Source organism: Ursus maritimus, unplaced genomic scaffold (genome assembly GCF_017311325.1).
Source record: "Ursus maritimus isolate PB19 unplaced genomic scaffold, ASM1731132v1 scaffold_16, whole genome shotgun sequence".
Taxonomy (NCBI): domain Eukaryota; kingdom Metazoa; phylum Chordata; class Mammalia; order Carnivora; family Ursidae; genus Ursus; species Ursus maritimus.
This window is the reverse complement of record NW_024424008.1, coordinates 57,820,607-57,833,338: the sequence shown is the minus strand read 5'-3', so window position 1 is coordinate 57,833,338 and position 12,732 is coordinate 57,820,607. Positions and strand designations below refer to the sequence as shown.

The 12,732-nt window shown below is 43.4% G+C and overlaps 1 protein-coding gene across 1 annotated transcript in view; it reads right to left on the bottom strand.

The window, feature by feature from the left end:
* EXPH5 (exophilin 5) overlaps window positions 1-5,211 on the bottom strand; it is a 67,566-nt gene extending 62,355 nt beyond the window's left edge. Inside the window, exon 1 of the mRNA XM_008690112.2 lies at window positions 5,021-5,211. Coding sequence (XP_008688334.2) covers window positions 5,021-5,139 — 119 coding nt within the window. The 5' untranslated portion in view covers window positions 5,140-5,211. The remainder of the gene's footprint in view (window positions 1-5,020) is intronic.
* Window positions 5,212-12,732: the final 7,521 nt, after the last annotated feature.

Below are 12,732 nucleotides of genomic sequence, written 5' to 3'. Positions count from 1 at the left end.
GGAGAGAAGCTAGAACTGCGAAGTCTCTGACTCTGGCCCGTGTAGGCCATGAACTCCCCCATTAAGTTTTCTCTGGAGGCCTCTTGCCGGTCCGTGGTGTCTCTGTTGCTAAGCCAGAAAATCCAACACCCTTGCCCTCATCTGCCTTCCTAGAGCCTCGGGAAGTAGCCTGTGCCCAGCATTCCTGCCCAGCCTACCATGTGTCCCTTCCCCATCCTGGCAGTGTTAGGCTCCAGGGGAGACAAGAGGCAAGTCCCAACCCTCCAGCAAACTTTCACTGACCGTTCACCATGTGTGGGGAGCTGCGTCAGGCCCCAGAGATTCACCAAAACAAGCAGCATAGATTTTTGCCTATTTTTTTTGCCTATTTTGCCTATTTTCAAGAAACTGCAGTAACACACAGGTGGTATTTTGTGTTTTGCTTTTTCACAGAATAATGCTTCCCGTGCATTTTCCCACTATTGTATTCATGGTAAGCTTGAGGTGTCTATACGACCTTGACAACAAGGTAGTCAGAAAATGTAAAATTTAAATATCACACTGGATAAGATAGAATTATTTCCATAATTGTCCATTATAATGACTGCGCTTTTATTGGCTATTTAGATTTGAAACTTCTCACTATTCTGCTATTATTTTCCCACTATTTTGCTATTTTGTAATACTGCAGTGAATATCTGTTGGTATACGTCTTGTTTTTCCTCAGGGAAAAATACAGTACAGTGGAAAGAATATAGGTTTTAGAGCCAGATAGATTTGGGTTTAAATTCTAGCTCTGTCACTTAGGATTTGTGTGACCTTGGGAAAGTTCCTTTACCTTGAGACACTTCAGTTTTCCTTCTGGACAAAGCCAGCAATACTACTTACCCCAAGGGACGGTGGTGAGGATTATTCAAGGCCGATGGATAAAATCATCTTGAGATAAATCTGGATTTAAATTCTGGCTCTCTTGCTTCACTTGGACAAGATACTCAACCTTTGTTAAGCTGTTTCCTTCTCTGTGAAATGTAAATTCAAGTGCGTACGTAATGAGGTTATTGGGACAATTATTTAAATACATATAACATGTTTAGTACAGTGCCAAGTATACAGTAGGGGATCGATAAAAGTTAGCTGTCATTATCACAGTAATCACTATTATTACATAAAAAGGCAGCACTTAATAAATGCTGGTGTGGCCATCTGCTCCTACCTCAGACTCCTACTACTGAGAAATTCCCAAGAATTGGAGACTGGATCAAGGGTAAGGCATATGTTTATAGGTACTGCCATATTGTTCACCAAAAGGATTGCATACCACTAACAGTATGCTGAATCTATCCATTTCACACCATTCCTCACCAACAGTTTTTTTTCTGTTATTTTTAAATACTTCAATTTTCATTTCTTTATTACTGTGAGGGTGAATATTTTCCCATAATGTTTTTTTACTGTTGGAATATCTTCTAGCATGAACACCTTATTTCTATCTTTTGCTTGTTTATCAGTTTGAATCTTGGTGTTTTTCTTCAATATTTGAATAAGCTCTTTATATATCAGGAACATAATAATATTAAATGCAAATACTTTCCCAGTAAGCTGGAGCCAGAGAGGTCTGGTTCTGATGTGGGAAGATCCGGAGCATTTCTACGGGCAGAGCTGTTAACTCTTTCATGGTGAACTCAACTATTCCCACATCCATCTCTGGGCATCTCCAGCCCTGTATGACACTGTAGTTCTAGCTTTCTAACTATAGGACAGTTCTTAGTTGTCTTGTAGACACTTCAAGACTATCATAGTCGTAACTCAACTCCTCGGTTGTCCCCCAACCAGCAAACTTTCCATACTTCTCCATTTGGTCCCTGAATGCCCTAGCCAAGATATCTTAAGACTGTTTCTCATTACAAGTACTCCCCCTCCCCACCCTGTTTTCCAAAGTTTGCGTTAGGCCACTTGACTTTTATGAAAGACCTACATTAGTTCCTGTTTTTGCCAACCAAATGGAATCCGAAGAGGATTTTTGCTTTTATGAAAAGAGGTAAAAGGCAAAAATAGAGTTTACACATGTTTTGCAGGGAGGCAGCCCCCAGCCCAAGCAGCAAGAGTGGCACTGCCGAGCTCCTTCCCCGAGGAGCCACAGTCAGCATCTCAGCACCAAACCGCAGTGGCTTCTTCTTCTTTTTTTTTAATGGTTTATTTTTTTTTAACTTTTTAAAAAGATTTTATCTATTTATTGAGAGAGAGTGGGCACGGGGCGGGGGGCAGAGGGAGAGAGAATCTCAAGCAGACTCCATGCTGAGGGCCGAGCCCTACACGGGGCTCTATCGCACAACCCTGAGATCAGGACCTCAGCCGAAATCAAGGTCCGACGCTCCACCGACTGAACCACTCAGGCGCCCCGAAGCCGCGGTCGTTTTAAACTGTGTTTGTGAACATCTGTGCTTTATCTTGGTTTATTTTGTGCATCATTTATCAAGATGTGTCCTAAGGTTTCAGAAAAGCCTAAGGGAGATTATTTTTGGTGTCTGGGAATGCTCAAATTTTTCCGCAGAAATTCATGGTAATTGCCCCTCTCCTTTATGCCATGTGGGCTTATGAAACTCTCATAGGAAATGGTTTATTTTCGGATAACGGGGGAAACCTGCACAGCCAAAAGCACTCCCAGTCTCTCACGTAGGCCTGTTGTACTGTCTCCTAAATAATACTCTTGTATGATCATGCACGTGTCCTGACTTTTGATTTGGAAAATATGATCATACATATCACGAAAATGAGCAGAGGCAGCCAAGTTGACATGTTATCTCAGGCCTTCTCTTCATGCCAGTATCTGCTACTGAAACCCATGCACGTGAGCTGGTACTGAGCAGAACAACGCCACCCAGACGGCTATCCAGTGATGGGTATCTACGGTGGGATTCAGGAATTAACCAGGGGGAAAGAAAGTACTAGAAATAATTGCCTTAAGCATTTGGCCCAAGTGTCCGCTGTCCTTAAATTATTTTTCTATTTTAATGGTGACATTTTTGAAATTATTATGGTAATTATTTTTAACAGTTTAATAGCAGTATTGATTTTGTCTTAGCATTATGCCTTTTTCTGTTGATGCCCCAGTTACAAGTGCCATGAAATCAGGAAGGGTGTTTCAGCCTTCCTTCTGAGGCCCATCCCAATGGCCTTGCCACCTATGTGTAATTCCAGGTCCCCCTAAAGGCAGCTGTCCTGGGCACCATGAGCTGCTACTGAGGAAACACAACACAGCAAGCAGCAGGTCAGATGTAAAAAGTCAAAATTCCGTTGAATGAAAGTTAAACAAAATACTCATACTATTTCTAGGACCACAGTTCATGAGAAGCCACACCGATAATAACATCCTAAGTGAAGCTTTCTCCTGTTATTTCCTAATTCTCCCCTCAATTTCCCCAAGTATACATACTGAATCACTTAAGAAACCCCATCCTCTCTAGAGACAACAAACGCCTCCAAGGACACACACTGAAAGCCACCAGTTTCTTAGTCCTTTTGGAAAATGTGTTGAAAACAAACTACATATGATTCTAAAGTTCTCCTTCCCAAGGCTGGGTGTGTCTGTGTGTGGGGCACGTGCATACGTGTGGGTACACACACGTGGATGTGTGGGGGTGTGGACATACTGTGCTCACACAGTGAGGAAATGACGGAGCCGATTTTTCTAAAAGCAGAGAGTATGATGGTGTGAAACACACATTCTCACCCTTCAAACAGTCGTTTCTCCCCACAAGAGCTGTATCTGCGACAGAGGAGTGAAGACAGGGCTCTGGGCTCAGGGTATTCTAACTGCTTCTACAAAGCCCAACTAGGGTTCTCCTACGTGAAAAGTATCTTTGGAGGGTTTTTTGGGGGGGAGGGTGGCCAGTGGAATCTTTGGAAGGAGGTGGAAACCTAGAACCGACTTCACCAAAAAGTTGCTCGCAAACAAAATGGCTTTCTAAATTCCATTCAAAGACGTACTTTTTGGTCTGAGAGTGATGCCCCGAGTTCCCTTCCACAATCTACTGGAGAAGGCCTTGAATGGGTCTATTCTGGAATTGGTGAGCAAGTGCTTGTATTCATTCCAGGACCTTTCCCACACTTCTCCCAGGAGAAAAAATGGTTAATTTACATCCCAGGCAATTACCTGTCGATAGCATTCTCTGGTATCTAATTCTCCCCACCTGTAACACTACATAGTAAGGTCATGGGTGAAATTTCACAGCAACTTCTCCCCAGCAGCACCACACGCAAGGAGATCCACCCGTTCTACCCACTCTATGAGTCCCAGTCTGAGACCGGTTCGCGCCACACAATATGGCAAGTTCCTGGAACTGTGGCCTTTTGGGTGGGACCACTTCGCCGCCAGTGAGATGCCTCTCCCGGGCGCCGCTGACGATCAGCGTGGGGTGGAGAGAGGTGTCCCTGGGGCCGCGGGAGAGTGTGTTAGGCGAGGGCGGACCGCCTGGAGCACCTGTGCAAGAAGCACGTGGGTGCGCACGGGCCAGGATTCCGCCCCACGCAGCGCCCCCGCCCCATTTCACCCGCCCACCCGGCCCACGGCTCGCGACCACCCGGCCCACGGCCCGCGACCGCCCGGAGGGTACCTGAGCGCTGCACGGCGTAGTAGCGCTGCCCCGACGCAGACCGGACCCCTGCGGCCGATCGCCGCCCACGTGTCCCCGCCCGGGGCGCGGCAGCTCGGCGAGACTCATTCGGAGAGAAACGCTCCGAAGAACCCGCTCGAAAGACCCGGCGAGGGCAGGGTCGCTTCCCACCCTGCGGAGCCAGAGACACGCAAGGCTAGCCCGTCCGGGATGCCGCGCGTGGGCAGAGCACCAGCCAGGCATCCCACAGTCCGTAAGAGCGCAACCGAGCTCAGCTTTCCCCCGCGGGGCGGCGCGCTCCCCGCCGAGGCTCCGCCGCCAGAGGACCCGACAGGTGCGCCGCCAAGACTCCGCGCCTCCCTCTGCGCGCGCGGGGGGCTCCTGCGGGAGCCAGGCCCCTGGAGAAGAGAAAGGAATTTGTTCTGTACCTGATCCTGTCCTTCTCTGCCCTCTGTAGCTCCTCATTTCTTTCCAGCACCTGAAGGATCTTCCTGACTTCTTCGTCATTTAGGAAACTGAAATCAAACCCCTGAGGAACTTTCGTCATGTTCTCTACTGCGTGTGAATTACGCTTAAGCTCCTTGGCGCCTCCTGTTACGAAGACATTTTTCAAGGTATAGACCAGTTTCAGGAACTTGATCCCCTAGCCAATAAGAAGTCCGCCCCGTTGAAAATCTAAAACCACAAACTTAGGGAACGGCCCACACCTACAGGGCTCATTTCGACAACACCTTAATGACATGTTTCTGTCAACCTATCCAACCGAGATGCAAAACGAACGACTCCCCCCGAGAGAGGGAACCAATCCCATTCCAGAGGGGCGGGCCTTCCTCGTCTCCTCCCTCCCCCTTCTCCCTCCACCGCCTATCAAACTTGTTACAGTAACAATCTTACGTATTCCGGCACCTTAATGAGGCCAGATCTTAAGGGTTGGCGCCAACGTCGTATTTGCTTTTGCCGTTGCTGTTTGCTTTCAGAACTCCAGCTGGACCAGTGGAAGGAGTGAAAAGGAATGAGATCCACCACGAATCCTCCTTCTCAGTGAAGAGCACATGGGAAGTAGAATTCCAGTGGGAGCTTTAGATCTGGCCCAAGAGTTACCCAATTAAAAGACCCAGAAGGGCTGAACTCGATGCACATGCAACTGTGGCCTGACCAGGCCCAGGGCTACATTTAGTGTCTCCCTGGAAACGAGTTCTTTGCCAAGCCTCCCATCCCGCAGACGCCCCCAACCCATCCTTCTCTAAAAGTCATTATCGAGCTTCAGGATAAAAAACCGAAAGCTTTTAAAAACCACAAGATGGTTTATGGTATCTTAGGAGAAGACAGCCCCGGGGACAAGGAATGATGAAAATCACCTGTTTGTCGTTTTCTCTAAGATTTGATAAACTTCTTAATAATTCCGGAGACGTAATTCAAGTGCCACTTTCAAACACCTAATCCTCTGACTAAAGCAAAAAGTAATCCTCTGAAACCACAGAAATAGCTTTCCTAGAAAGTAGTATTCTGAGATAGGATGGAAGTTTCTAAATGTATTCATATAAATAATTTTTAAAAAGTGTTGTAGCCGGGGCACTGAGGTGCAGGAGTGCCTTTCTCCAGAGGTCCCGAACAGACCAGATTTTGGCCACTCACCACTGACAAATTCCAAAGACAGAGAAATGAGTGGTGGTGAAACAAAAAAGGGACTTATTTTGGTGAGGCCAACACTGGGAAGACGGTGCACTAGGATCTCAAAGCCTGTCTCCAAAGTACTGCAAATAGTTCTGGGTTTAGATAAGAAAAATGTGGAAGAAAGATCAGTGCGTACATGCAGGTGGGCCGTCAAGGTCAGGTAGGTCATGGTTTTGGAGTCAGTCGTGTGAGGTCTTGCTGGGTCAGGGCAGTCCTCTCTGCTCCAGAGGGGGATATGCCAGGAGGGTATGCTTTGCCCTCAGGGTCTTTCACCTGAGTTAAGAGATAAACTGGAAAGAAGAACTTAATCAGAAAGTACAGACACTACGGAATGGAGGTGTTTGAAACTCCTCCTTCAGCATCAAGCCTTTGGCAGAAAACGTGTTTGTTTCGTCTTAACTTTCTGCACAAAACATAACTTTGTCAGATCAATTTGCCCCATAGCCTTAATTTGGTCGCTCCTTATGCCGTGGTGAGCACTGCTAACATTTAAAGTGTACTTCCAGGGGCGCCTGGGTGGCACAGCGGTTAAGCGTCTGCCTTCGGCTCAGGGCGTGATCCCGGCGTTGTGGGATCGAGCCCCACATCAGGCTCCTCCATTATGAGCCTGCTTCTTCCTCTCCCACTCCCGCTGCTTGTGTTCCCTCTCTCGCTGGCTGTCTCTATCTCTGTCAAAAAATTAAATAAAATCTTAAAAAAAAAAAAAAAGGTTCTGTAGAATGAATGTGCCACCAAGTAGGAACAGTCCATTGGCACACTACAGGAGATTTAAAAATAAATAAATAAATAAAGTGTACTTCCACATGTATCGTCTCCTTTCATGGGAAATTAACCCCATAAAGATTTTGTATCTGTAACAAAAACATAATGTCAAAAATGACTATTTACGTCTTGGCCTCTGGGTCCTCTCCTCACTTTGATCATTGTTATTTAAGACATGTCTGTGCAGGTCGCCATTCAAATAGTAACTTTCCGTGGGTGGCTGTTTGTTATTTCTCTGAGGCAGGAACCAATGCTGTACAACACGCAGAACTTCTTTGAAAATAGTTTCTGTGTTAATGATGGTGGATTAGGAGTGTGGTTTCTATAGGATGTCCATTTTTTTCTACTCATTAATGTGTTCATTTCTTCCACATACATATGGGACTTCTTCATGTGGGCACTGATAGGCTTTTATCCTGTTCCTGGTGTAGCAGTGAACGTATTTCAACTACCACGTACTGGTGCCTCCTGTAGGAGGGCCTCGGATACTGTAAAGAGGATTCTCCTTGTCTTAGAAAGTTTATAATACGGGGGGGAGATGACACAGATAGAGAAAGGACTACATGACAAAGACGAACATAATAAATGTATCAAGAAGTTTCAATTTTGCCTCACCCCTGCATCCTCCGCTGTAAAGGGCAATCAGGGTTCCTATTCTACCTGAAGGATGAAGGAGGCAAGGAGGGGACTTTGAGACTTATACAAACACCCTAGACTGTACTCCAAAACTCAAGAGGTAAAACATTTCCCAAGGCAGTATTCAAATCTACTGCTATCCTGACAGCCACACCTGAAGAAGCTAGGTCAATAAATACACACACAAACCCCAAAACAGTACACTTCCCCTTGTGACTATAGATGTAGGAAAAAATCCAAAGAAAAATGCCAGTATACCAAAGATAGAATGCATTAAAAATGACTAGGTAGAGTTTATTCCAGAAATGTGAGAAGGTTTAAATATTAACATATTTTCAAAAAAGAATATAACGTCATTAAATCTCTTTGATGAAATTCGAGACAACCTTTGGATAGAACCAAATTAAAGTAAGTTAAATTTTAAGCCCTAATTTTTTAGGATTAGAAACATATTTCCTTGTTGTAGGAAAGAATGTCTGTGCCTGGCAATACCAATATCATAATTCATGGTAAGTCAATTAAGTGGAAACAAATCAAACATACCTGCTATTTCCTGCATTATATAACATTGTTCTGGTAGTTCTAGTTGGTACAATAAAGAAAGAGAAAGTAATGAGTGTAACACTTAGAAAAGAAAAAAAAACCTGACCATAGATGTTGACCATCTCCTTACAAAAATCCCAAGGAAATCCATCTAAAAACTACTAGAACTGAAAAGAGAATACATATAAGTGGTCAGTGTACTGATTCATTCTGTAGATAGTTATGGACTGTCTAGCATGTGTTTGGAAATGTTTTAGATATTACATATACGGTGTTAGGATAAAGTGTCTGCCTTCAAGATCACTACCTTCCAATGCGTAGAGGGAAAAAATAAGAAACAAATCAACATGAATTTAGGGTGTGATAAGTGAACCAAAATAACGGAGTGGTGGTCGGGAAGGGTGGAGGGGGTCATAGCTCCAGCAAAGGCTTTGGTGAGGTGCCGTGTGAGCTGAAACCGGAAGTCTCAGAAGCCAGACAGGTGAAGAACTGGGAAAATAAATACACATATGTCCTCAGAGGGGCTTAAATTTGAATAAAATTTGGGTAAAACATAGACTTATCTAGCTTTTTATAAAATGTTTTGAACATAGCTCACCTCCACACAAGAAATAATCCCATGAATTCCCTGCCCCAGGCAATGTGGCTCTGTGGCTAAGGGCACTTCGTATTTGCTCAGCCTGCTGTGTGTTCCAGATGCTGGAAACACAGAGGTACAATGACAAACAAGGTCTCAGTCCTCATGGAGTTTGCATTCCTGAGGGAAGAGACAGCATATAAGTCAATAAACAGAAGATTTACAAGTATGATAAGTGCTATGAAAAAAATTAAGAGTGATATGACGGAGAAGGGGACTTTGGGGAGAAGGGGACTACCTTCCATGGGGCAGTCAAGAGGGCCACCCTGAACACTGACATGTAATTGGAGATCTGAAGGGTATCTTGAATCCAACCTTGGTAAGAGCCAGGCGAAGGGCTTTCCAAGAAGAGGCCAAGTGCAAAGATGCTGAGGTGGAAAAGAGATTGACACTCTGGGTTGATGTCTCTGGACGTCATGGTAAATGGGAGTGTAGAGAGGGGAGGGAACGCTGGCCTGATAATATAAGCAAGTTAGGCCAAGGCAAGGGACTTTAGATCTTATTCAAAGAACACGGGCTGGGAGTCAGGAGTCCTTAGTTCAAGCTCTGTTTACACAATTTACTAGTTGTGTGACCTTGGGCGGTTATGTCACACTTCCTTATCTGTGAAGTGAGAGTAATAGTTGTACCCACCTCATAAGGTTGTGGAATTAAATGTGATAATGTATGTAAAGTGCTTAGCCCATAGTAAGCTCTAATGAAATAATGTGGGAGACAGAGACAGGGAGAGGCAGATACAGAGACAGAGAACAGGGACAGAGAGCGTCCTCCCCAGCCAGGTTGGATTCTGCTATTTCCTCCTCACACCTGGCCAGCTTGTGGCATAAGAAGAAATTTCCAGATATTATCTCTTCTCTCTCTGCTTCCAAGATGGAGGAAATCTTACTTGTGGACAGAACTCACCTCAAATCATTTGAGACATAAGGATTAAAATAGTTTTAAATTGGAAATAAAACATGATGAGAGAAAAAATATATTTACAATCCTGTCATCCTACTTAAAGGGGTATTTTTTCATGTTTGAATGTCATCCTAAAGTTCTTGCCCGTGCATGTGTGTGTGTGTGTGTGTGTGTGTGTGTGTGAAGATAGAGTTATAATCACAACTGTATACACACACATACATATATGCATATTTATTCCTCAACTGTAATCACAGTGAACATTTTGATAAAGGCTTTTAATATTGTTACTGAAAGTCCTCTGTAGAAGATGATTTCACAATCTAGTGGGATCAAAAAATAATTTTGAAGATTCTTCGAGAACTTTAAAGTGTTTTACAGAAAAAAGATGATTAATGTTTCTTGTAATACCTCAGTAACCAGTTGGAGGAGTTTACAGTACTCATTGTTTGGAAATTCTCACAACAATTCTGCTACCTCCACTATGGTTGCTTTTCCTTTCAAAAGAAGATGCCCTTCCAATAACAATTTCTAAGTACACATCAAGGGACATCTGGAAAAGAAATCTTTTTCATTTGTTGTTGGGGGATCTTCTCACCAGTAAAGGAATCAGGGTAAGTGAGAGCACTCACAATGATGATGAGATAGACACTTTGATAACTACTGCCAACCTCAGGGGAAAGCATGCTATCCCAACTCCCAGTAGATTTGATTTGATTTGATTTGATTTGATTTAAGATTTATGTATCTGAGAGAGAGGTGGGAGGGGAATGGGCAGGGCAGAGGGACAAAGGGAGAGGGAGAGAGAAACCCAAGCAGACTCTGTGCTGAGTGGGGAGCCAAACGCGGGGCTCAATCCCATGACTTTGAGACCACAACCTGAGCCAAAATCAAGAATTGGGTGCTCAACCACCTGCACCACCCAGGCATTCCTCTCAGTAGATTTTAAAAAATGCTCAGTGACTCACTTCTTCAAAATCAATGGCTTTTATTTGTTTGCTTCCATAGTACTGATCCATCGACCTTGATTTTACTCATTGAACAGGAAATTGCTATCTGAGGAATGTGGGAAAAAAGAGGAGGTGAGAAGAGACACTCCTTCCTATATGTCTCCTGTGATACTGCATGGAGAGGTGGGGAAAAGTGGGATAGGAAGAGTGAGGAAAAATTCTAATACAGAAGACTGATCTTGGTGTCTTCCAAGCTTCAAAGCAATGTCCATCAGAATAAATTGAGTGAGGGGCGCCTGGGTGGCTCAGTTGTTAAGTGTCTGCCTTCAGCTCAGGCTCAGATCATGATGTCAGGGTCTTGGGATCAAGCCCTGTGTGGGGCTCCCTACTCAGCGGGAAGCTTATTTCTCCCTTTCACACTCCCCCTGCTTGTGTTCCCTCTCTCCCATCTCTCTCTGTCTCTCAAATAAATAAAGAAAATCTTAAAAAAAAAAAAAAGAATGAAATGAATGAGATCGAAAACTACATTTTCCTTTCCCTATCCACTGGTGCATAACAGCCTCTTTGCAACCTCTAATTAAGTGGACCATTATCGTTAATTAATATACCACTTATATTGAATCAAATGGTGACTCAGACTACACTGGAAGCTTTTTCAAAATCTGTGCATTTTATGGAACAGAATAGAAAACCCACAAATAAACCCACAATTATATGGTCAATTAATCTTTGACAAAGGAGGAATGAATATCCAATGGAAAAAGACAGTCTCTTCAACAAATGGTGTTGGGAAAACTGGAGAGCAACATGCAAAAGAATGACACTGGACTACTTTCTTACACCATACACAAAAAGACAATCTCAAAATGGATTAAGGACCTAAATGTGAGATTTGAAACCATATAAGTCCTAGAAGAGAACACAGGCAATAATTTCTCTGACATTGGTTGTAGCAACTTCCTTCTAGATATGTCTCCTGAGGCAAGGGAAACAAAAGCAAAAATAACTATTGGGACAACACCAAAATAAAAGCTTCTGCACAGCAGAGGAAACAACCAATAAAACTAAAAGACAACCTACTGAATGGGAGAAGATATTTGCAAAGTACATATCCAATAAAGGGTTAGTATCCAAGATATATAAAGAACTTTGACAACCCAACATCCAAAAACTAAAAAATGAGTAGAAGACATGAACATTTTTCCAAAGAAGACATCTAGATGGCCAACGGACACATGAAAAGACGCTCAACATCATTCACTATCAGGGAAATGCAAATCAAAACCACAATGAAGTATCACCTCACACCTGTCAGAACGGCTGAAATAAAAAACACAAGAAACAACAAGTGTCAGTGAGGATGTTGAGAAAGGGGAACATTCATGCACTGTTGGTGGGAATGCAAACTGCTGCAGCTAGTTAAAAATAGAACTACCTTATGATCCAGTAATTGCACTACTGGGTATTTACCCCCAAAATACAAAAACACTAATTCAAAGGGATACATGTACCTTTGTGTTTATAGCAGCATTATTTACAATAGCCAAAGTATGGAAGCATCCAAGGGTCCATCGATAGGTGAACGGATAAAGAAGATATTCGAACATTACTCAGCCATAAAAAGGAATGAAATCTTGCCATTTGCAATGACATGGATGGAGCTAGAGAGTATTATGTGAGGTGAAATAAGTCAGCAAAAGCCAAATAATATATGATTTAACTCATATGTAGAATTTAAAAAACAAAGCAAATGAGCAAAAGAAAAAATGAGAGAGAGAGACAAACTAAGAAACGGACTCTTAACTATAGAGAACAGACTGATGGTCACCAGAGGGGAGTGGGTGGGGGATGGGTGAAATAGGTGATGGGGATGAAGAGAACATTTATCATGATGAGCACTGGGTGATGTATAGAATTGTTGATACTGTATTATGCACCTGAAACTAATATCACACTGTATATTAACTACACTGGAATTAAAATCTAAACATTAATTTAAAAAAATCTGTGCATGTTAAAGAGTTTGTTAATATATTTG